The sequence below is a fragment of the Peromyscus leucopus genome, chromosome 23, assembly GCF_004664715.2.
Source record: "Peromyscus leucopus breed LL Stock chromosome 23, UCI_PerLeu_2.1, whole genome shotgun sequence".
NCBI classification, from domain to species: Eukaryota; Metazoa; Chordata; class Mammalia; order Rodentia; family Cricetidae; genus Peromyscus; species Peromyscus leucopus.
The window spans coordinates 8,381,854-8,405,511 of record NC_051082.1 but is presented as its reverse complement, the minus strand read 5'-3'; the positions used below and the strand labels follow the sequence as shown (position 1 = coordinate 8,405,511).

At 50.4% G+C, this 23,658-nt stretch overlaps 2 protein-coding genes across 6 annotated transcripts in view; one reads left to right on the top strand and one right to left on the bottom strand.

Annotated features, from left to right (window-relative positions):
• Positions 1–3,763: 3,763 nt before the first annotated feature.
• On the top strand, positions 3,764–8,926 carry Pebp1 (phosphatidylethanolamine binding protein 1). The gene is made up of 4 exons (XM_028878827.2): positions 3,764–3,977; positions 5,494–5,603; positions 5,894–5,994; positions 8,074–8,926. Exons 1-4 carry the CDS (start codon positions 3,780–3,782, stop codon positions 8,289–8,291), a joined length of 627 nt encoding a protein of 208 aa, XP_028734660.1. The 5' UTR covers positions 3,764–3,779; the 3' UTR covers positions 8,292–8,926.
• A 7,719-nt stretch (positions 8,927–16,645) lies between these two features.
• Taok3 (TAO kinase 3) overlaps positions 16,646–23,658 on the bottom strand; it is a 183,082-nt gene continuing 176,069 nt past the window's right edge. For 3 of the 5 annotated variants that reach the window (XM_037198641.1, XM_028878826.2, XM_037198642.1), the window contains 2 exons: positions 19,619–19,801; positions 16,646–17,966 (listed from right to left, as the gene is read on the bottom strand). In XM_037198641.1, coding sequence (XP_037054536.1) covers positions 17,805–17,966; positions 19,619–19,801 — 345 coding nt within the window. In that variant the 3' untranslated portion in view covers positions 16,646–17,804. The remainder of the gene's footprint in view (positions 17,967–19,618; positions 19,802–23,658) is intronic. The other 2 variants (XM_028878825.2, XM_028878824.2) reach the window with 1 other exon arrangement.

Below are 23,658 nucleotides of genomic sequence, written 5' to 3'. Positions count from 1 at the left end.
CGTGATCACACAGTTCAAGATTTGTGGACACCAGGCAATTGCCTTAAAACACACATTTTAGGGGCCAGCGAGATGGCTTGGCAGTTAAGGAAGGGGAGTAGCTGCTTTTCAGAGGGTACAAGTTCAATTCCCCGCACCCACATGATGGCTCACAACTAACTGCCTGTAACTCCAGTTCCAGGGAATCTGATGTTCTCTTCTGACTTCCTCGGCCATCACATACACACTTATGTGCTGTCTTAGTTTGGGTTTTATTGCTGTGAAAAGACACATGACCACGGCAACTCTTACAAAGGAAAACACATTATTGGCTTACAATTTTAGAGGTTTAGTCCATTATCATCATGGGGAGACATGGAAGTGTACAGGCAGACATGGTGCTGGAGAAGGAGCTGAGAGTTCTACATCTTGACCTGCAGGCAACAGGAAGGGGTCTGTCCTCCTAGACATGGCTTGAGCATTTGAGACCTCAAATCTCGATTCCACATTGACACACTTCCTCCAACAAGGCCACACCTCCTAACAGTGCCTCTGCCTTTGGGGCCATTTTCTTTCAAATTACCATACCTGGCTAGCCTGGAACTTGATATGTAGACCAGGCTGGCCTCAAAAACTCACAGGGACCTGCCTGCCTCTGCTTCCCAAGTACTGAGATTAAGGGACTGTGTCACCATGCCCAGCTAAAATACAATTTTGAAAAGTGTTTTATTTTTAGTCAGATTCCCAACACTGTAACAATTACTTGGGGAAATCAAAGAGAAAAGGTCTGCCATGCTCACAGTTGTTTTTTGTTTATTTGTTTTTGTTTTTCGAGACAGGGTTTCTCTGTACAGTTTTGCTCCTTTCCTGGACCTCGCTCTGTAGACCAGGCTGGCCTCGAACTCACAAAGATCTGCCTGCCTCTGCCTCCCGAGTGCTGGGATTAAAGGCGTGTGCAACCGCTGCCTAGCAACACTCACAGTTTTATAGGTTCCCACCTATTATCAACTGGCTTCATTGCTCTTGGGCCTGTGGTGAGGTAGTCCGTGCAGCCTCGCCCACACAGTGGAATGCAATCACCCCCCTCATGGTTAGAAGGAGCGCACAAGAGAACAGGGTTCACAGTGTGCCTCAAGGACACTCTTACCCATTGCCTGAGACTGCCCACCTCACAGTACTGCACAGGCTCAGGACTCAACCTTTAACACATGAGTCTTTGGGGAACTCTTATCTGAACTATAGCAATTTACGTATTACAAAGTTGTTTTAGTTAGGGTTTCTATTGTGTGAAGAGACACCGTGACCTCGGCAACTCTTATAAAGGAAAACATTTCACTGGGGTGGCTTGCTTACAGTTTCAGAGGTTCAGTCCATTACCATCATGACAGGAGCATGGCGGTGTGCAGGCAGATGTGGTGCTGGCTATGTCTTGATTGTAAGCACCAGGAAGTCAACTGAGACCCTGGGCAGTATCCTGAGCATAGGAAACCTCAAAGCCCATCCCCACAGTGACACACTTCCTCCAACAAGGCCACACCCACTCCAACAAAGCCACGCCACCCACTCCAACAAAGCCACGCCTCCTAACAGCGCCACTCCCTATGAGATTATGGGGCCAATTACATTCAAACTACTACAAGTGTTCCATATAGAGTGCTCAGAGAGGGTGTGGTGGATGATCTTGTCAAGGTGATGGGATTTAGAATGATGTAGGAGGCAAACCTCTGGGCATGTTTGTAAAGGAACTTCTAGACCGAGTAAACTGAGGCAGGAAGACCCACACTAACTGTGGGTGGTACCATCCCATGGATTGCGGTCCTGTACTGCATAAAAAGAAGAAAGCGAGCTGAATGCCGGCATTTATCACCCTCTGCTTCCTGAGTACAGGTGCGATGTGACTGGATGCCTCTTGTCGCCATGCCGTCCCCCCACCTCCATGGCCTGTGCCCTCAAACTGTGACCCAAAATGAACCCTTTCCTCTTCACTTAGCATTTGTGAGGCATTTTGCCGAAGCGTGAGAGAAATGTAACTGAGAGAAAAAGCATGTAGACACATGTATGCATTTTCATGTGCGTAGTATATGTTGCATGGATTTCTTTTTTAATTAATTAATTTTTTTTAATCTTTCATATGTGTTCAGGAAGGGGAGAGTCTTAGGAGCCCACAGATCCTTCCACCTCCTCCAGGAGGCACTGTTAGCAGGGTCTTATATCAGAAGGTCTCCTGTGGGTCCTCATAGCTTCTCTGTTCAAAACATCAAGTGTGTGTGTGTGTGTGTGTGTGTGTGTGTGTGGTGGCTTAGTGGTAAAGGTATTTGCCACCAGCCAATCCTAAATGCAGCTCCATCCCTAACACCTTATGGTAGAATAGGAGAGACAGACTGCCACAATTTTCCTCTGACCTCTATACTCAGACCCGTGGCAAGAATGTCCAATACTCCACTCCTACCCTCGCACACACGCGCACACACACAATTAATAAATAAATAGAAAAAATAATCAGTGGTTATGTCCTTCATGGAGATTAGAGCGCTCCTATAATAGATATACAGTCTATTAGATATACACTTAAAAAATCCGTCAAGATGGGTTGCTATCAAATCCTCCTCACATCTGCTTCCTTCCGGAGGTCCATCCATTTTCTGACCGCTTCTAGCCTTTGGAGCCTGCTCTATCTATCTGCAAAGCGGTCGATTGCTGGTCCAGCTTTGCTCACCCTTCTCAGTCTGGTCCTGTCAACCCCGCTTTCCATTTCTCTCTTTCAGGGCTTCTGGGATGACCTGGGAGCCACCCAGGAAATATCCACATTCTGAGTCTATGTGACTGGCAACCTAAATTCCGTTTGGTCTTGTGAAGTCACACACTGTCTGTGTAGGAGAACTTGTTCCGGTCTGAGAAAAGCAGCCGCCATCTTCACGAGCTCAGCTGTTGCTTCTTGGCAAGCCACCGTCATGAAGGGGCTTGCTTATAAACTGTGGACAGTCTCTCATAAGGAGGCGGGGGCTGTCGTTGAAGCCTCACCCAAGATCCAGCCACTCCTCCCAACCAGGTGTACGCAATTCTGCCCTAACTTGCAGGCATACAGGTTGGGAAGGTTTATTGAAGAGAGCCAGTGTGGGCATTTATGGGGCGATGGAGGCCATCATCTGTGTTGGGTGCAGAACTTTCAGTCCGGCTGCTTTGGGGTCACCCACATTCTGCAGATCAGCCCAACAAATTCACTGATTCCCCGAGGCGGGAGTGTTGAACTTTGGTGGCATTTAATAATCGTTTAAAACAACAAAAAAGATAATTCAGGGAAGAAACCGCGCTCGTTTTAAGAAATGTAAGAGAAAGAGCAAGGCCTTATCATTGGGAATTGCGAAACGGGGCAGAGTGTCCTCCAAATACAGACGAGGAGAAGCAGCGGGAAAAGCAATCTAAGCCCTAATAGCATTGAATGCAGAGCAGGGGGAGGGGGGTTGAACTTTGGTGGCATTTAAAAATCATTTAAAACGACAAAAGAGATAATTCAGGGAAGAAACCGCGCTTAAGAAATTTTAAATTTTAAGAAATGCAAGAGAAAGAGCAAGGCCTTATCATTGGGAATTGCGAAACCGGGCAAAGTGTCCTCCAAATACAGAGGAGGAGAAGCAGCGGGAAAAGCAATCCAAACCCTAGCAGCACTGAATGCAGAGCCCGGCAGGCACGTAATCGCCCGGGCTCTTGGACCGCCCAGCTCCGGATCAGCCAATCAGAGGGCGAGGTGCGTGGCCTGCCTTGAGATTGGCCGAGCGGCGGCGGCTAATTGCGCAAGCGCCATGGGTTCGCGGCACTCGGGACTCAGCGCGTGTGTCCTGGCCGTCGTCGCGGTCGCTGTCGCCATGCCTGCCGATATCAGCCAGTGGTCCGGGCCGCTGAGCCTGCAGGAGGTGGATGAGCGTCCCCAGCACGCTCTGCGGGTCGCTTACGCCGGGGTGGAGGTGGACGAGCTGGGCAAAGTGCTGACGCCCACCCAGGTACCGCGCAGGTCTGCGGGCGGGGGAGGCCCGGGAGCAGCGGGACGGAGCAGGCCTCGCACCCAGGGCCTCCGGGCTCAGCTTTTGCAGCCCCAGCTGCGCGACAGGAGCCCCACCCGACAGCCGGGGGCGTCTTATGTAACCCTTCTTCACTGTCCAGAACTTGCGGCCACCCCCAGCGAGCGGCCTGCACTTTGCAGGGCTGCAGGGCCAGCGCCTTCCCATTACCTATGTTGCTGGTGGGGGTGGGGGCGGGATGCTGAACCCCAAGAGCGGCTCCAAGCTCAGAGAAACTAGGTCTCACCCTTCAGTTTGTGTATTTAGAGCACAGGGTTTGGGATGGTGACTTGGAAGGTTCCAGCGGGAGGCCTGGCCGGTCTCCATTGTCCCAAACTTTGTACGTGTCCTTGGGCGTTCTCATTTTCTGAGCTCTTGAACTTGTTCAGTGAAGGCAGATTACGCATCAGCTGGCCACTCTATTCAAAGGCGTGGTGGCTCAGGACCCCAATAAGATTGTGGAGGAGGACTTGGTGCTACGGTTGGACATCTGTCCCACCGCTTTCTGTTAATAACGTGGGAATAGTGTTGGTAAGGCTGGTGTGTGTGTGTGTGTGTGTGTGTGTGTGTGTGTGTGTGTGTGTGCGTGTGTGCGTGCGTGCGCTCAACTGTGTAGCTCTGACTGGCCTGGAACGGACCTCACTATATAACCAAACTGCCCTTGCACTCATAGAGATCCACGATCTGCTTTCTGCCTCCCAAGTGCTGGGAATTAGAGGCGTGCACTCCATCTGGTTTCTTCTTTTAAGATTTGTTTTATTTTTATTGATATGTCAGTGTGTGGGTGTATGTGAGTGAGAGCAAGCAGCGTGGAGGTCCCCTGGAGCTGGAGTTGCAGGCAGTTAAGAACTGCCCCACCCCCCACACGCCTCCCCTCCCCCACGGGTGCTGGGAATGTCTGTTCTTTGCAAGAGTTCTTAATGACTGAGCTTTCCCTCCAGCCCCAAGATTCAGGCTTTTAATAGAGGTCATACTCGGGAACTTCCATTAATCTGTTGTCGCACACGGGTGCTGGAAATGTCTGCCCTTTACAAGAGTTCTTGATGGTTGAGCTCTCTCTCCAGCCCCAAGATTGAGGCTTTTAGTAGAGGCCATACTCAGGAACTTTCATTAATTTGCTTTTGCAAACTATTATCCCCTTCCCGCCCCTCCTGCCCCTTCCCCCACAGATGCTGGGAATGTCTGTCCTTTGCAAGAATTCTTAATGGAGGAGCCTGTTCTCCAGCCCCAAGATTCAGGCTTTTAATAGAGGTCATACTCAGGAACTTGCATTAATCTGCTGTTGCGGACTATAGTAGAATACATGGATGAAGATACAATAAATATTTTTGTATCCTTAGTTAAAAAGTCAATAAAAAAAATAATCTTCATGTTTTACCTTTTAGGAATATAAGGCTGCAAAGTGTTGAGTTTGAGAGCATTTCTGAATCTTTAACCTCAAACTGGTTCCTTCCTCCAGGTTAAGAATAGACCCAGCAGCATCTCATGGGATGGCCTTGACCCAGGGAAACTCTATACCCTGGTCCTCACAGACCCTGATGCTCCCAGCAGGAAGGACCCCAAATTCAGGCAAGTTGGGGAAAAGATGATGAGAGGCAGTCATCCACCTGTCTGGTGGAAGTTCCTTGCTAGACAGGAACCCATAGACCTCCTGGGATTACAGCCTGGTTTGTAGTGCTGGGGAGGAAGGCCACCTGAGCCACATCCTCAGCCCCGGAAACGGGGTTCATGCAGCCCTCTCGTTTGTATGGGTTTTCCTGCTCTGTCATCTGCCATTGCAGCACAGCGTGGAGCAGGTGCTTGTCACCTCCCTGTCATCTGGTGCTCACGGTCGTTTGTTCTCTCTCCTCTCTCCCCAGGGAGTGGCACCATTTTCTGGTGGTCAACATGAAAGGCAATGACATCAGCAGTGGCAAGGTCCTGTCCGATTATGTGGGCTCTGGACCTCCCAGTGGCACCGGTCAGTAGAGGTTGCTTCCGGGGAGGGGTGTGAGAGCGGACCGGGGAGTGTTGGGATGGCCCAGGGGGGCTGCCGCAGCCCCACCCTCAGGGAGACACAAGCCTGCTTGCTCACCCCTCCGGGCGAGTCCTTTCCAGCGCAGTCCTCAGCTTGTTGGATTGTAAGGGTTCTGACTGGGCGGGTCCTCTGTAGAATCACTGCTTGGACTCCTAGAAAGCCATGTCAGTGTATGATTTTTGGTGGTCCTGAAAAATTACAGCCAGGGCCCTCAGATGCTTTAGGCAAGCTCCTGTCTCTGGGCTGTCAAGTGCTTTGAATGAGCAGGGGCACAGGGAGCAGGCAGTGCTGTGGGGAGCTTGGCGTGGGTTTCTGGGGGCTCTATGTGGGGCAAATGAAGTTGAGCCCTTCTGGTCCCTGACTAATCGGCTTCCTGTGATCTTGGGAGTTTCTGATCTTATGAACAGGTAGTGATCACCATTTTCATACCAATGCCCAAAGACTGCCTTTTATATCTCTTTATAACTCCCTTTCTCCCCAAAATGTGGTTGGGTTCCTTGAAAAGATTTGGAAGACTGTAGTGAGCCACACTGAAGACACACACACACACACACACACACACACACACACACACACACACACACACTGTAGTGACCCCACATTGAGCACACGCTGTTTTGTGTTTACGTGGACAACGTCGTGAGTCAGTGAGGGAGTCAACTCCGACATCGAAATTCCCCAAGTCGGACAAGCACCCGTGGAGCTGGTGGGGGACATGGTTACTGCCTGTTGCCTGTTACACGGTGTTCCCATTCGCTGGAACATGGCCACGGCGATGATGGGTGATGCATGGCAGAATGTGACCTTCTGTGCATTGTTCTGCCCTGAGGACTGACTGGAATAATAATAAGTGCCCAATAAGGACAAGGACCGTTGCTCATGGCTCACGGTGTGGCCGCAGGCCCAGCAGCTTCCAGGTGCAATAAAGGCCTCTCGCATGTTCATTACAGGAGAATAAAGAAACAAATTTCTGGGGACTCTGAGGTTCTCCAGGGCACCTACGAAAGGAGGTGATTTAATTATAGACGGGTGGCCCTGGGGAGTAAGGCCATTCTCTGGAGGAGCTGTGCTCTGCTTCCAAGACGAGAAACGCCAGAAGCTCTCAGGTGCTCTGAAATGTTGGCCTGTGTAATCACTGATGGGTCGTAAGGTTTCAGGCAGAGGATTTGAGGCACACACATCTGGACACCCTAGGAAGATGCCGGCTCTTCCTGTCCCCTCAAAGGTTCCAGAGGTGGCCTTGTTCCTGTGGCTCCCCTAGCGCTCAGCGTTTTCTGCCCACCTGCCTCCATGGGTCACTTTGGCCACCACATTTCCAGTGGGCAGGAGTGTGTGGGGTGTGTTAACCTGGTGAGCGGTCATCCTGGTTCTAGTTCATTTCATTAATTAGTATTCTCTGTTCCCGTGCCTCACGGTTCAGCCTTCCTCCTGCTGGGCACTTGGCCTGTGGCCAGGATGTGGGTATCGTGAAGAGAGCCACTGTGTGCCTTCCTGGCTGTTCTTGGCAGGGGTTTCCGTCACTCTTGGGTGGACATCCCAGGTCTAAGAGTTGATCTGGAGTTCTCCAAAATGGACGTTCTGCACCCTGATCAGCTTGTATGAGGCTTTTGTGAGTCTGTGAAATCCTTGCAGCTCCCCGGGAGGTCGTTGATACTTTTGTGACAGGTGGCATACTGTGGCTTCCTTGTCCAGCGCTCTGATGGATGATGGCCATTTCTGTCTTTACCATCCTGGTACATGAAAACAAAAAACATTTTTTAAAAAGTGGCTAAAACCATACGATTTTGACATAGTTTCATGTAGCTCAGACTGGCTTTGAACTTTTGGTGTACTTCAGAATGATCCTTAATTCCTCTTCCGAGTGCTGGGGATACTGGTGTGCACCACTACACACTGTGGACCGTTATGCTGTCTAGAAAAGCAAGCCGGGGATTTTTGTACATGTTAGGCAAGAGTCTTCCCAGCTGGGGCCCATCCCCACTCCACACTTACAGTCTGGGTGATGCTTGCCTCTCCCTGCAGGCCTTCACCGCTATGTCTGGCTGGTGTACGAGCAGGACAAGCCGCTGAACTGTGATGAACCGATCCTCAGCAACAGGTCAGGAGACCACCGTGGCAAGTTCAAGGTGGCGGCCTTCCGCAAGAAGTACCACCTGGGAGCCCCGGTGGCGGGCACGTGTTACCAGGCCGAGTGGGACGACTACGTGCCTAAGCTGTATGAGCAGCTGTCCGGGAAGTAGGGAGCCGGCCGTCCTGGGGATCCCCCCCACAGTATTGTCAAGTGGTACAAAGCATGCTGTTTCTCCTTCTTTCCTTCCTTCCTGCCCCCTCGCAGGGAGTCCTGAGCTGTGCTAGGGTAGAGGTTTAGGGTGATTTCCCGCTACCCATCCTTATGATTACTAGTTGCATCCTGGTTTATGTTTGCTCGAATTTAGGCTCCATCTGGGGGGTGTTTGGCGTTCTGATGGAGTCATTGTGTCGTTAATTTAAGAAGCGCAACTCTGAAAAGACAGACACTCTGCCGAGGCCGGGTCCACGGGCTGGTGTTGCCTGTACGTGGTTTGGCAAGGGCAAGGTGCAGAACCAGGCACGGTGGCACCTTCTAAGATGTGTTTTGAGAGTTCTGTCCCCCGACTGAGACAACCCAAGGCTTCCATGTCAGCTCAGCCCCGAGAGTCCCTATTGGTCAGGTGGCTGGCTGCACAGGTGTTGATGTCCTGTAACTAGAACAGGGCTGCTGTGCTGAGGCGTGGCCATGGAGAGGATCCCTGCTAAGCCTTGCTTCTCAGTATTGTGAGTGAAAGTCACCGGAGTTGCTACTGTTTTAATCGTGTGTGTTCATCGGCAAATAAAAATAAAAGGCATTGGATTCAGACATGCAGGTTCTTTCCTTCCTGTGTCTGGGTTTCACACGTGGGTGGAGTCAGAGCCCTCTGAGGCAAGCAGCGATGCGATCCGGCCACATGTGGAGGGTTCTGCCATCCCATCCTTCTGGGATGCTTAAAAAGGGCACTGGGAGCAATGCTCACAGAGGAGTCAGGAATGGTGGCATTGGTGGCGCATGCCTTTTGTCCTACCACTTGGGAGGCAGAGGCGGGTGGATCTCTGTGAGTAGGCTAGCCTGGTCTCCGTAGTGAGACTCTTGTCTCAACAAGAATGAAAAACAAAACAGACAAACTCCCAGGCTTCAGGCTGGCCTGGGAATGGCGGATCAGACCTGCAATCCCAGCATTTGGGAGGCTGAGGCAGGAGGATTGCGTGAGTTTGGGGACAGCCTGGGCTACATAAAAAATAATAAAGGCCACTGAGATGATTCAGCAGGCAAAAGCACTTGTCGTCAACCCTGATGGCCTGAGTTCAGACCCCGGGACCCAGTGGTGGAAGGAGAAAACTGACTACTGTAGGTTCTGATCTCACTTCAACACGTGCATCTTAGCACACGGACACCCGAGCACAAACACATCATTTTAAAAGGTATTTAAAGAGGAAGAGGCTTGCTCCGGGCCGGGAAGCACCTTTACTTCTGACGAGTTCTTTCTTGTCAAATGTGCTTGTTGCTCTTGTCCTCCACGACGGAGCTGATGAGCAGAAGGGCTTGTTTTGCTCGAGGGTCTGTCACAGCAGGGGAAGCACAGCTAGGCGGCCCGGGCTGTGGTGTTGGGAAAGTCTGGTAACGGGGGTTCACATCCCGGCAGAGCAGAGAGCATGGAGCTGGAACCAACTGGGCTGGAACTCCCGGAGGCCTGAGCCTTTGGCCTTCTTCATCCAGAAAAGAACTCTTAAAGAGTTCACAGCCTTCCAAAACAGCACTCCCACCGGGGAAAATAATCCCGTGAGAGACGGATCAGATCCAGAACACAGCCCTACTGCATCCCTTGGTGCCAGGGATGGGACCCAGGGCCCTTCTGCACTCCCCACATTCTCCACAAGCCTTCCCCTTGGGTGTGGTGAAGCTGTCAGGGTCTCGGAAATACACACTCCTGATGGGTCCCCCACGGCGGGTCAGAGGAGGAGGTGGAGCTCCTGCCTGGTGTCAGGAGGTTCCTGTCACTGTGACTGGGCTCATGGGGAAGGATCTGGAGTCAGACCTCCCCATCACTGCTAGTCTTGGATGGTGACAGGCCTTACAGCCTACCCCAGGCTGGCCTCGAATTCCTGATCCTGCCTCTGTCTCCCTCTGTCCCTGGAGTTACAGGCATATGCCACCTACCCACCTCCTAGTACTTTCTTTGGAAAGTGTTGAGAACATGGCCTCATGGTTCCTGGGTGGCATCAGGTCGGTAGATTTTTGTGGAAAACGTATTTTTAAAGTAAGTTAATAAAATAAAGGTTCTAAATATGAATGATGGGGTTGGGGTGTAGCTCAGTGGTGGACATGCACTTTGCATGTACATGCCCCCCCCAGTTTGATCCCAGCACCAAAAGAATAAACACACTACACACACATGCAACCGAATGTGGAAAGAAAGTGCCTTCCATCTCAACATGGTGTCGTGATGGCAGGCAGTCCCTGGCTTAGATTTTCTTCCAGAAGAAACAAAATGTACATTATCTTTACATCCTTAAGATAAGAGGTAAGTCATGGTCTGTGTGGGGCGTTTACCCACCCACCATCCCACAGTTCCCCGGAGTTTTCTTGAGTGTGAGCAGCACAAATATTAGATAGAAGGATTTATAGTGGAGAATCTTGCGGAGATAAACAGATAGAAAATAAATGATAGCCTCGAGAGGGCCTGGAACCTATTCCAACGGACTGTCTCTGCCCCAGGGTTTTTATAGAGACACCAAGGGGTGGAGCAAAAGACCTCCTCCCCCAGCACAGCCAAGTGCAGACCATCTCAGACACCTGCACTCAGGCCCGTGGTCCTGATCATCTTCTATTTGGTCCTGCTGGGTAAAGCCACAAGGAACCTGAGAATGGGCTCCCACACGTCTGGACACTGGTAAACACTGTTAGCCACTTACTTAACAAAATTGTCTTGTTTTTTTTTTTGAGATAGGGTTTCTCTGTGTAGCCGTGATTGTCCTGGATCTCACTTTGCAGCTCAGGCTGGCCTCGAACTCACAGAGATCCACCTGCCTCTGCCTCCCGAGGGCTGGGATTAAAGGTGTGCACCACCACCGTCCAGCCAGTGCACATTCTTAACCACTGAGCCTTCTCTCCAGCCTTTTCTTTAAAATTAAAAAATAAAAAAATTTCTTTAGCTATGCATCTATTCATCCATCTATCATGTGTTGTGTGTGGATGTACACACATGTGCACATGCACACACATGTGTACAGTGCAGCATGTGAAGATCAGCGTTCCAGTTTGTGGAAGGTGGTTCTTTCTACACTGTGGGTTCTAATATCAAACTCCTATCATCATGTTTGGTGGCAAGCACCTCTATCCACTAAAGCCATCTCAGCGACCCTAGGCACTTATTTTCCAAACTACTAACTACTCTGTACAATGGTTCTTTGGGTGCTGTAGTTCCATTTTGAACAGATCCTTCACTTACAGACGCTCCCACCACTGTGGTTTTGCCTGTTTGCATTCATTTGCTGTTATAAATAGTGCTTCAGCAAACACCCTTCATACAGGTATGGCAAGTTAATTCTGTGGGGGGGAGCCCTAGTATTGCAACAATGTGTCCACAGGTTTGCATCTTTTCAGTTCTGATAGGTGCAGACTGCCCTCCAGGAAGAGTGGTGTGTGAGTCCCATCGCTACTGTCTGGCCAATTTTATTGAACTTGAAACATTTTGACTTAGTATTTACATATATTTAAAATCATCCACTAGCTTTTTTCCTCTTACGAGATTTTTCATGTGATTTTCTATCACTAATTGCAAGATGTTAGGTTTTTTAAAAAAGTGATAATCAGGGTCAAGCAGTCCTCTGCTTCCTTGTCTAAACACACGTAGACTCAGGCCAGCAATGAGGCTTAGTGGGTTAAAGTCACTGCCCCCAAATCTGACCCAGGGGACCCCCAGTGTGGGAGGAAAGAACTGACTCTCCGCCGTGGTCCCCTATCCCCCGTGTGTGAGGTGTGGTACACATGGGCATGCACACATACACAAAATAAGAAATGTAATAAATGGGGACTGGAGAGATCGCCCAGAGGTGAAGAGCACTGGGTTCAAGTCCCAGCAACCACATGGTAGCTCACAACCATCTATAATGAGATCTGGTGCCCTCTTCTGGCTGCAGGCATACATGCAGACAAGCACCTGCATACATTAAAAAAAAATCAATCTTTAAAAAAAAGAAATGTAATAAATGATTAAACTGAACCTGATCTGACATGCCAGAACAAAGTCCAAAGGCTCAGGGCCGTTGCCTGATTGCAGCCTTCCCAAGAGTGTAACAACGGTCTGGAATGAACACAGACAAGTGAGACCAGTTTGAGAGCACAGGCTATCCTGGCGGGGAAGGCATGGGAGCAGGAGCTTGAAGCAGCTGTCACGTGACATCCACAGCCAGGAAGCACGGAGAGCTGAATGCTGGGACTCAGCTCGCTTTCTCCTTTTTAGGACCCCGGCCCGTGGCCCGTGGTCTGGTGACACCCACAAGTACAGTGGATTGTCTCACCTCAATTACCTTAATCCGGATCATCGCTCACAGGCCTGCCCAGAGGTTTATCTATGATTGGAGTCTAGATCCTGTAATAATAATATCAGCCACCACAAGAGGCGTCTCACCATCCAGCCGGGCTCACAGCCCAGGATTACTTAAAATCGTATCCTGTTATTTTGTGTGTGTCCGTGTACGGTTGGCATATGCATGCATCATGCGTGGGTGTGTATCCCAGCTTGTGTGTGTGTGGGGGTGTGCATCCCAGCGTGTGTGGCCAGTGGAAGACTTGGCGGAGCTGGTTTTCTCTTACTTGCTCAGGTATTGAACTCACACCAACAGGTTTGCACAGCAAGCCCCTTCCTCGCTGAGCCGTCTCGCCGGCCCTCAGCCCAGTAGTGTGTCTAAGGTTGGAATCTGGGGACGTGCCTGTCATTCTGACCTCATGTGGATGGGAACAATGTGCCACGTCAGTCCCTCTGGAATTCCTGAATTCACCTCTAGTTAACGGAGACCATGTCCCCAAAGCAGGGCTGATATCTCATCAGCGTTTAACCCAACTGCACAGGGTGGAAACGTGTCTTGACATGGGTGCAAAGTTAGGCAGCCTCACAGTTGATTGAAAATGCCTGGTTGAAGCTGGGCAGTGGTGGCGCACACCTTTAATCCCCGCACTCGGGAGGCAGAGCCAGGCGGATCTCTGTGAGTTCGAGGCCAGCCTGGTCTACAGAGCAAGTTCCAGGACAGGTTCCAAAGCTACACAGAGAAACCCTGTCTTCAAAAACCAAAAACCAAAACCAAACAAACAAAACCCCCAAAACAAAAAACGGAAATCCCTGGTTGATTGACAGATGCTGCTGGGATAGATAGAGCCTCGGTCCTGGTCCTTCGCAGGGCCTGGGAGCCGTTTGTCATCTGGTCCCCCAAGTCTCTTAACTCATCAGCTCCCACCTTGCAAGAGTGCCTCCTGGTTCCTTGACCTTGCCAGGCATTTTCAGATCTGGCCCTTCACACACACTGTCGTGTTTCTGCTCTCTCTGCTGACAGTGATGACCCTTACGGTACCTTGTCTGAGTGGGCTAGGTATTCCCATGGCTCTGTGGCTGTGTTTCCAGTGCCATTTAAAGATGCATGTGCATATAGGTTTTCTTTGCTTCTTTCCTTCCTTCCTTCCTTCCTTCCTTCCTTCCTTCCTTCCTTCCTTCCTTCCTTCCTTCCTTCCTCCCTCCCTCCCTCCCTCCCTCCCTCCCTCCCTTCCTTCATTTTTAAGGCAGTGTGTTACATCTCTCAAGATGGCCTCAAATTCAAACCTCCTGTCCTCCAGCTCTGCCTCTCCGCTGCTGGGATTCCGCGAAGCACCACAGCCCCCGGTTTATGCAGTGCCGGGATTGGAACCCAGGGCTCTGTCTGTGGTCAGCAAGCAGCCCATCAGCTGACTGGCCTCTCCAGCCCCTGTGTGTGGAGTTTTTTGAATTCTGGTTTTGTAAGAGATTATTTTAAAATATGTCTATGGGGGTATTTCTGTGTGGAGGTAGATGTATGTAAGTGCAGTGTCTGTGGAGAGGGCGCTGGAGTTAAAGGCGTTCATATATATGTGTGTGTGTTGTATGTATGTATGTATTTAAATTTAATATTTAGAAGGTAGTACCCTTCAGGCAGTCAAGGACTGAGAATGTGTTGGGTGGAGGCATGACTCAGTAGTAGAGTCCTTGGACACTGTCTGCAAAGTCCTGGGTTTTCCCAGCGCTACAGGAAAACCAAACCAAAAAAAAAAAAAAAAAAAAAAAAAAAGAAGCTACAGTCCCCAGCAGTGGAGGACACCTCCTGTGTCCTGAAGTCTCCTGGATGATTGACAAGGGGTTCTTAGCTTCGGGGACTTTATTTTCTCTCTTTGTTTTGAGATGGAGTCTAAGTGCATAGCCCAGGTTGGCTCTGGTCAGTTCGGTGTCTGATAGCCCAGGTTGGCTCTGGTCAGGTGGGCTCCTGACTCTTTCCTACATGGACTTCTGCGTCCATAGGACTTATTATCAGTCACTCATCATGACCACTAGTCACTGGGTGTCTCCCAGCACTAGGACCGTCACGTCATCTGTGGTAGAGACATGGATGGGCACATGGAAGGCACCCAGTGTACAGCCACAAGAACCACAGGACAAGGCTTACCAGCTACACCTTAGATATATGCCTGACAAACTCATTTTTTGTTTTTTTTTTTTAATTTGATTTTGTGTGTGCTTATGTGTACGCACATGCCATGGTGCATGTAAGAGGTCAGGGGACAACTTGCAGGAGGGGGGTGTTGTCTTTCCTCCTGTGGGCTCCAGGGTTTGAACTCATGTTATCAGGCTTGGCAGCAAGCACCTTTTACCCAATGAACCATCTTGCCAGCCCATAAACCTGTTTTTATAATCCTTTTTACACTCAGGGGAGTTTACTACATGCTGTGAGGGAGGACTCTGGCTTTCTGCTTTCTGCCCTGTCCTTGTGTTTCTTTTATACGCGGTTTGCTGGTTTTTGTTTTTTTTTTTTTTTGCTTTGTTTTGTTTTGTTTTGTTTTTCTGAGACAGGGTTTCTCTGTGTAACAGCCTGGGCCGTCCTAGAACTCACTCTGTAGCCCAGGCTGTCCTAGAACTCAGAGATCTGCCTGCCTCTGCTTCCTGAATGCTGGAATTGAAGGCGTGTGCCCCCATGCCAGGCTCCTCCAATCTTACTTACTTTCTCCACCCCCACCCCACCCCCCACTTCCCCGGAGCTGAGGACCGAACCCAGGGCCTTGCACTCAATCTTGCTTTCAATGTGCTGACCATAAACACTGAGGGGCCTGGGATGCTGAGCTGCTGTTACCATAGGCTTTATGGAGGAGTGAACCCATGTTAGTAACTATCTGTTATTTTACAGTTGTGTGATGTAGTCACAATGAAACCGACAGGTTACATATGTGCTTGATAACATACTCTCTTTTAGGATCCGAGAATGGTTCTCAGGTCCCTCATTCAAAAGAGCAGTGTTAGGGGTTGGGGATTTAGCTCAGTGGTAGAGTGCTTGCCTAGCAAGTACAAGGCCCTGGGTTCCGTCCTCAGCTCCGGGGAGGGGGGGGGGACGACACAAACAAACAAAAGAGCAGTGTGGGCAGGGGTAGGGGCTGGGGCGGGGCTGGGGAATAGTCCTATTACAGTTGGAATAGTGCCTACCTAGCACAGGAGGCTGAAATTAGACCCCTGCATTGCAGAATCAGAAACTGCATGTGGCCTCAGCTTGGCCGAGCATGCCTAAGCGGCCCAACTCTCAGGTCTTTAGGAAACCACAAAACAAGGCTGGGTGTGTAGAGGCACACGCCTCTAATCCCAGCACTTTGGGGAGGTGACGGGTGAGGCCAGCCCAGTCTGCATTGTGAGTTCCACGGGGGTGGGGGTGGGGGTGGGGAAGTGGGGACACCAAAAACAACAAGAAATGAAGAGACAATAATAACAAGAAAGCAAAATCCAATTTCAGTATGCACGGCTTGCAGAGCTAAGGGTATAGGTGTGAGCCATCCCGGAAGTTCTGCTTTTACTGCGGGGTTACTCTAGTGACAGGAGGCCGGGAAGGGATGGAGTCTGCGCTACCGTGGGACAGTCTCCTTCCGCAGCTTGCTCTTCTTCGTGGGGTGCAGGTCCTCTTGCCTGCGATCCTGTGTGGCTTGTGCTTCTAAGGCTAGGGGCACTGAGCTGGGCCGGTCTGTGAGCATGTCAAAAAGCGCACCTCCATCTTGGTCCGGAAGAAACTGGAAGATTCGGTTTCCCCTCAGCGTCCTTCTGGGAGGAAGACCTGGAGCACGGTTCCAGGAGGGCTCAGCCCTTGGAGTGAGTCATCCCCAGAGGCACCTAGAAGGGAAACCCTGCCACAAGAACACAGCCAGGCAATGTGACGAACACTTTTATTTACAAATATAATTAAAAGCCCTGACAGTTAATCATGCTCTTCCTCGGAACCTGAAAAAGGTTTTTTTTTTTTTTTAAAGTGTTTTTTTTTTTAAGGTGCATGCCAAAGGAGTAAAGCCTTTTTTTCTTCATCATTTTTTATTGTAAGAAAATACACAGTTTGAAAGGATGAATAATGCAATATTTATGACCAAAGATAGGGGGCGCGGGGAGGGAAGGAGAAATAAATGGAGATGATCGGACTGAAAAAGACATTGAACTCGAGACTGAACTGGAAACCGCCGGGAGGTGGGCGTGGGTGGGTAGGGAGGAACAGGAGGAGGAAGTAAAAAAATTTTGATCAGAGAAACAGTTAAAATACAATATGAAAATAAGCAATTCCTCTCCTTAGATTCCCTCTATACACAAAATACATGATTTGCCAAAGCCCAATTTTGTGCTACTGGGATTCTGTGAGTTCCGTACGTGTATTCGCACCGTCTGCAACAGCAGAGGATGCTGGGATACAGTAGACCAGGCTGACGGCAAGGCAAACTCTTGCCGGCAGGTTCTTAAAAATCACAAGCTCTCTGCACCCCACCCCCCCACCCCGGCCCCAAAATAGTAATAATATGTTACCACTTCATATGTACATCACAATTAGTTCCTGTAAAATGTATCAAATTTTCAATCTTTAATAAAACTTTGTTTTTTTTTTTTAATTCCTGATGAATAAATACCAAAAAAATAAAATAAAATAAAATTATGCAGCAGCTGGTTAAGGTGTAAGGCTGCGGATTTTGTGTCTCTCTCCCCCTTGGCATGTATTATTTATTTAGTTTCCTTTATTTACTTGTTTTTTTTTTTGCTTTATTTTCACTAGTTGGTGACAAAGAGGGATTGCTTAAAGCAATATCCATCTGCGTTCCATTGCCGTTTGTTGGTTGACTGACCCCAGAACCACCTCCAAGGTTTTCGCCAGAGCATCTGTGAGCCACACCGCGACTTCGGTGTGGGTGGTGGACAGTAGGGCCGGCCGGGCGGGCCAGCCGGCGCCGAGAGTTGACGTGGGGAGGAAAGGGCCCCTGATGGAGTAAGAGTAAACAGGCACTAGTCCGACACGATGTCAGGAAGAGAGAGAGAGAGAGAAAGAGAGAGAGAGGGGGAGAGAAAGAGAGAGAGTGAAGTGAGAGCGATGCCCGTTAAAATGGGGAATGTAGTTTTGCAGGGTCTGAATTTTTTTGTTTTCTTTTTTTCATTTTTTTTTTTTTTTTTGTAAATGGCAAAAAAAATTTAATCTCATCTATAGTCCTCCTTAGGAAAATCTAATGTCACCAAATTCCCAAATCCCATTCTGAGGCTCTCCATGTCAAAAGTCTCCGTCTCTCGCTCTTGTCTTTCCAGGAGAATCTTGATCCTCTCGCTACGTTCCTTCTGCAGGGCGGCCAACTCCTCTTCAATCTGCACGAAGTACAGAAGTGGGCCTCAGTGCCAGTGCTCGTCCCACAGCCACGAGGGACCCCCCATGAGTGCGAGCTCGTGCATGCGAGCACACACACACACACACACACACACACACACACACACACACACACACATGAGTGGGGAACAGCCTAGACCTGAGAGCCGGGAGCCCAGGAATAAAGTATCTTGGATTTGATCCACTATGTCTCAAACTTGCTAGGGCTGGGGTGTGGCAGTGGGGTGGTGGGATGGCCGTGGTGTGGTGGTAATGGTGGTGGTAGTGTGGTGGTGTGGTGTGGTGTGGTATGGAGGTGTGGTGTGGTGTGGTAGTCTGGTCGTGTGGTGTGGTGGTGTGGTAGTGTGGTGTAGTAATGTGGAGGTGTGGTGTGGTAGTGTGGTGGTATGGTAGTGTGGAAGTGTGGTGGTGTGGTAGTGTAGTGTGGTAGTGGTATGGTGTGGTGGTGTGGGGTGGTGGGGTGGTAGTGTGGTATGGTAATTGTGTGGTGGTGTGGTGGTGTGGTATGGTGATGGTGTGGTAGTGTGGGTGGTGGTAGTGGTATGGTGATGGTGTGGTAGTGTGGGCGGTGGTAGTGGTGTGGTGTGGTGTTGTAGTGTGATGGTATGGTGTGGTGTGGTGGTGTGGTAGTGTGGTGTGGTAGTGTGGTATGGTGATGGTGTGGTAGTGTGAGTGGTGGTAGTGGTGTGGTGTGGTGTGGTGTGGTGTGGTGTGGGTGTGGGTGGTGATACTATCTGAGCCTGGGCTGATCCAGGTCAGTGTCTTCTTCTCTCTTGAGTCCAATGAGTCCGTGTGATAGGAGTTTTTTTTTTTTTTTTTTTTTTTTTAATGTGGGTGTTGGGCTAGAACTCAGGTCCTCATGTCTGCACAGGACGCACCTTCCCCACTGGCCATCTCCTCAGCCCCAGCTTTGAGCTGCCTCATGGCAGTGTCCACTGGACACTCCCTGTAACACTGTCTACAGCAAGGCATAATTCGAGGGGGATAACATTTACTACATGTGGCAATATCAACCTATCTTGGCTTTTACTTTTAAAAAATTATTTTTATTTAATTATTTACGTCTATTTGTGTCTGTGTTTAGGTGTGTGCATATGAATGCAGTGTCTATGGAGGCCAGAAGAGGGTATCAAATACCCTTATTATTATTATTTGTTTGTTTTTTTCGAGACAGAGTTTTTCTGTGTAGCTTTGGAGCCTATCCTAGAACGCTCTCTGTAGACCAGGCTGGCCTCGAACTCACAGAGATCCTCCTGCCTCTGCCTCCTGAGTGCTGGGATTAAAGGAGTGTGCCACCACCGCCTAGCTCTCATTTTATTTCTTATTTAAAGAGCCTGCAGGTGATTTCTCTTGCTGAAAAAATTCAAGTCCTATTTGACGTTCTTTTAGGCCCCTGGGCCGCCATGTTGGCATCCCATAGTTCTCATGTAAGTGATGTCATCCAGCTGGCTAAGATGGAAGGCTTCCTAAGCAGCACCTCGGATGGCTGAATAACCTTCCTGAGCCATCGTGTCCCAGGCCTGGAGGTAATGCCCGCCTCTCTTGGGTCCCAGGTCACTAGGGAGGGCTCCGTACAAAACCACGACCCTCCCCCACCCCAGCCCCAGCCACCCGCTGCCCGGAAACTTCCTACCTTCTGCTCAAGATGCGCTCTGCGCAGAGACACCCTCTGCTCTAGCTTCTGCAGCTCGCGCTCGTGCTGGGCCTCCGTCTGCATCTTGATTTTGCTCTGGTAGGCGTTGAGCAGCTCCATCTCCTGCTGGAGCTGTAGTCTCAAGGCCTGGCACTCCGCCTCTTGCGCCTCGTCTAGCCGTAACTGTGGATACAGAAGACACACGCTATATAGATACACACAGCAGCCCACGCGTACCACTCTGGGGCCGACTGGGAACGGTCCCCTTGCTCGGGCTTAGGCGGAAGGGCAGAAACTCGACAGACATTGCGATCTGGATTAGAGCCAGAGGAGTCTGCCTGGGCAGCCACAGGATCCTAAGAGTACATTTCCTTCGGTGGGGGCCTCAGATCCCTGAAGGCTGCCTACTCTAGGCGCTAAGCATGAGCGCTCTGGAGGTGAGCTGGTGACCCTGAAGCCTGGCTCTGCCGCTCCAGGGTGTCACTTTGCTAATTATTCAGCCTCCTTTGGTTTCATTTCTTTTTTTCAAGGAACCAATCATAATTCCCATTAAGGTTGGCATGAGTTTTAAATGAAAGACTCCATATAGGATCCCGAGCCTAAGACCCCCACACATACTACAATGTCCAATAAACAGCAGTTATTACATTATTTTGTTTCTGACAAGACAGTGTCCATATTTAAACACCTTTAACCGTAAAACCATGACATCGTGTAGACGTGTTTAGTGCTACAGAAGTGAGTTCAACAACAATTCACACATGTGAGGACCATGCCTACTGTAGCTGTCGTGACCGAACACATCATGCTGGCCATGGCTGCGGCTATACATGGCATCTTCCTTGCCACCAACCCAGAACCCCACGGGCTCAGAAATCTCACTCCTTGAGAGCAGCGGATAACCTCAGGGGACGTATATCTTGCTTCGAAGCAATGGGATCTAGATTATGCATGCATCCCGGCCCAGTTCCCTTAGCTTTACATTTTGTACCAAGACGCCCAGATCTTATGTGGAGATGGGCCAAGTTCACCTGTGGAATCTTGAAGGCCTGAGCTCCAAGAGGCTCCTGGGTCAGACCATTAGCATAGCACAGGTTAGGTCCTCTGTACTAGGCAGTCCCTCAGTTTGGCTGGGATTACTGAGGTCAGAGCCCCAAGTCAGACAGCATGGCTACCCTGAGTTTCTTTGCACCTTTTCATACAGTCCATTTCCCCAGTATCATCTTCATCTGATCTACGCCTGTGACACCTGACAATCTATCCCAGCATGTGCAGTGGGAAGTGACTTTGGAAACATTAAGCTATTTGTAGAGTGTATTCTCGAGTCCTTCTGTGGGAAATATGCCATGAAGTTATGGAGAAAAAGTGTGTTTTCTGAGTCCCACCCTAAGCAGTCTATGTTAGAATCTGCTGGAGGACAGGCCTTTTTCTTCCCATTTTCCATTTGGGGCAGGGTTGCTGCACACACAGTCTACAGCCAGAATAGTTCACAGATGATGTTGAAATGTCCCGTGGCTCCCAGTGAGGACTGTTACGGATTTTCTCCTGATCTGAGAGGTTCCTTACCAGGAAAGAAAACGACAGCCCAGCCATTCTCTGCTTCTACACATTAGCTGCCGTGAGGCCTGAACGAGCCAAGAGTTTAGAACTCCAATGGGCAGTTTAGACCCTTGAAGTGTCTCCCTCTGAGACAGGGTCTCATGCAGGCCACGCTGGATCTGGAACCTGCTGTGCAGCCAAGGATGAGCTTGAATTTCTAATCCTCCTGCCTCTACCTCCCAAGGGCAAGTGTGCACCACCATGTAGGGATTACAGGTGTGTACTGCCATGCAGGGATTACGGTGTGCACCACCATGCTGGAATTCCAGCAGTGCTGGTGACAAAACCCAGGACTTCCTGCATGCTAGACCAGCCCTCTCCAGCTAGATCCCCAGCCTGCAGTCTCTAGCATTTAGCGATCCTCAAACTCTGCTCTGTGCCAGCTCTGACCACACAAGTCCAGGTGCTAGAAACCACAGGCGTTCCAGATTTTGGCATGTATCACCCACAGTCAGTCACACATACTAGGGCACCCTAAGGTTTATAATGATGTGGGTGAATATCATGCTTGCTTCCTCCGGTGGCTTACACACAAGAAGAGGAGGCAAGGGAGTGTGCAGTGTAACTCCGTGGTGGTCTAGCATACAGCTCACAGCCTCCACCCAAGATATGACCCCCTCCCCTCCCCCAAATGCTGGAAATGGGAATGCTACAGCCCCTAGGCTGTGCCTGTTTATAACTAAAGTTTTACTAGGGCATGCAGGCTGGCTCTCTCTTACACACACACACACACACACACACCATTTCTGGCTGGTTCTGCAGAGGTGAGCTGGCTAGTGGGATGGACACCTCATGGTCTACACAGCTTCTCACATTTATGACTTGTCCCTTTACAGAACCAAAGTGCCGACTCTTGTCCTAAACAGTAGCTAATGTGACCGGCCTTCCTTCAGTGAGCCTCCGGTTCGCACAGGTAAAGGAGGGATTCACAGCGGGTACTTAAAAGGTCACACCTGACTCATGGCCCAAGGCCAGTGGTGGACAGCTGTGATGGCCATACTCCCTGGTTTAAGAGAGAGGGCACTGCTCTCCTCTTAGCCCACATTCCTTACCCTGTGTCTGCCAGCTTACATAACATGTTCACTAGACCTGGCCCCCTTGACAAGAGCCAGGCAGGGGTGTGGCTGGGCTGGCAGAGTCCATGTGGGGCACGCATGAAGCCCTGGTTCCATCTCAAGCCCAGAATAAACAGGGTGTGGTGATGAACATCTGTAATCCCAGTGCTTGGGAGGTGGGGAGGCAGGAGAGTCAGGAGTTCAAAGTCAACCTTGGCAACATAGTGAGGTTCAGGCTAGCCTGGGCTACAAGAGACCCAGCCTCAGAACAAAACAAAGACCAAGACAGGAATCTACCCGGTGCTAACCCCATCCATCACCTTTCTTGCTCCTTACCTCTCGTCTTTCCCTCACCGTCCTCCACTTACACCCTCACGCTCAGGTTTCTGAACATCTTTGTGAGGTCCCTTAGTGACCTCACCCCCCAGCAGGGCCCGCCACTGCTGAGGGCCTCCTTTCTTCCAATTCCTTCCTCTAGCCTGGACTTTGTCCCTGACTCCCGAGACACTGCGTCACACCCTCCCCGTGTTTTTCTCCCCACTCTACTTCTTTCCCAGCTAGTCCCTGCCAGGCAGGACCTCAGGAAATGTGGGCACTCCGGGGCTTTAGCCTGGGTCCTCTTCTAACTGCTCCTCCTGAGGGCTCCTGTTTCCTCCAAGAGTATCTCTTGGGCAAATGCTGGCACACCAGGGTTGCCTGGGAGGGCAAGTCCTCCAGTTTTCTCCCTCGCTTTCTTCTGTTCAGGTGCTAGGCAGATTCACCTGGGCTGTTTGGTAGACCCATGAGTTCAGCATGACCACTACAAACTCAACTTCCTGCTTGCCCTTCCCCAGACTGTCCCATTGCCTTTTTAATAAGCCATCCCTGTCACCTACCATTAAGCTCAACCCAGAGACTTAGGTCCTTCCTTAACCCTCACTCAGCACCTTGGCCCTGTCCCAAGCACACTCCCTGCACCTCTGGCCTGTGTCTCAAACATGGCCACCTCTCCCCTCACCCCAGCATCACATCTCTAGTGAAGCCAGCGTCCCCTTGTGGCCGAGCGAGAGCACAAACACCACAGTAGGCTCCCGTCGCTCTTGGGGACTCTCAGGCCATTCTCTGTGTGTCTCTCAGGGATGGCCCCCAAACAGCAATACGAGGCCAGGTCCCCTACACTTTAGTGACAGTGCACCGTGCCGAGTGAGGCCTGCAGACCTGACTGTGACCTGGCCCCTGTGCATTCCTGTCTTATTCCCAGGCGAGATCCGTAGCTCTCCACGTCCCAGACAGAACTGATTACTCCGAGTTCTTCAGGTGGGCTACAGTTTTCCCACTTCTGCCACTATAGACCAGGCTAGCCCTTCTGGGTCCACCGCTCCCTTCCTGCTTCCGCCCTACTCCATG

Bases quoted from the DNA above. Each gene is read 5' to 3' on its own strand.
- Pebp1 (XM_028878827.2), top strand. From the start codon at position 3,780: ATGGGTTCGCGGCACTCGGGACTCAGCGCGTGTGTCCTGGCCGTCGTC. The intron at 3,978-5,493 runs GTACCGCGCAGG...TCCTTCCTCCAG, and splicing joins AAGTGCTGACGCCCACCCAG to GTTAAGAATAGACCCAGCAG. The intron at 5,604-5,893 runs GCAAGTTGGGGA...CTCTCTCCCCAG, and splicing joins AGGAAGGACCCCAAATTCAG to GGAGTGGCACCATTTTCTGG.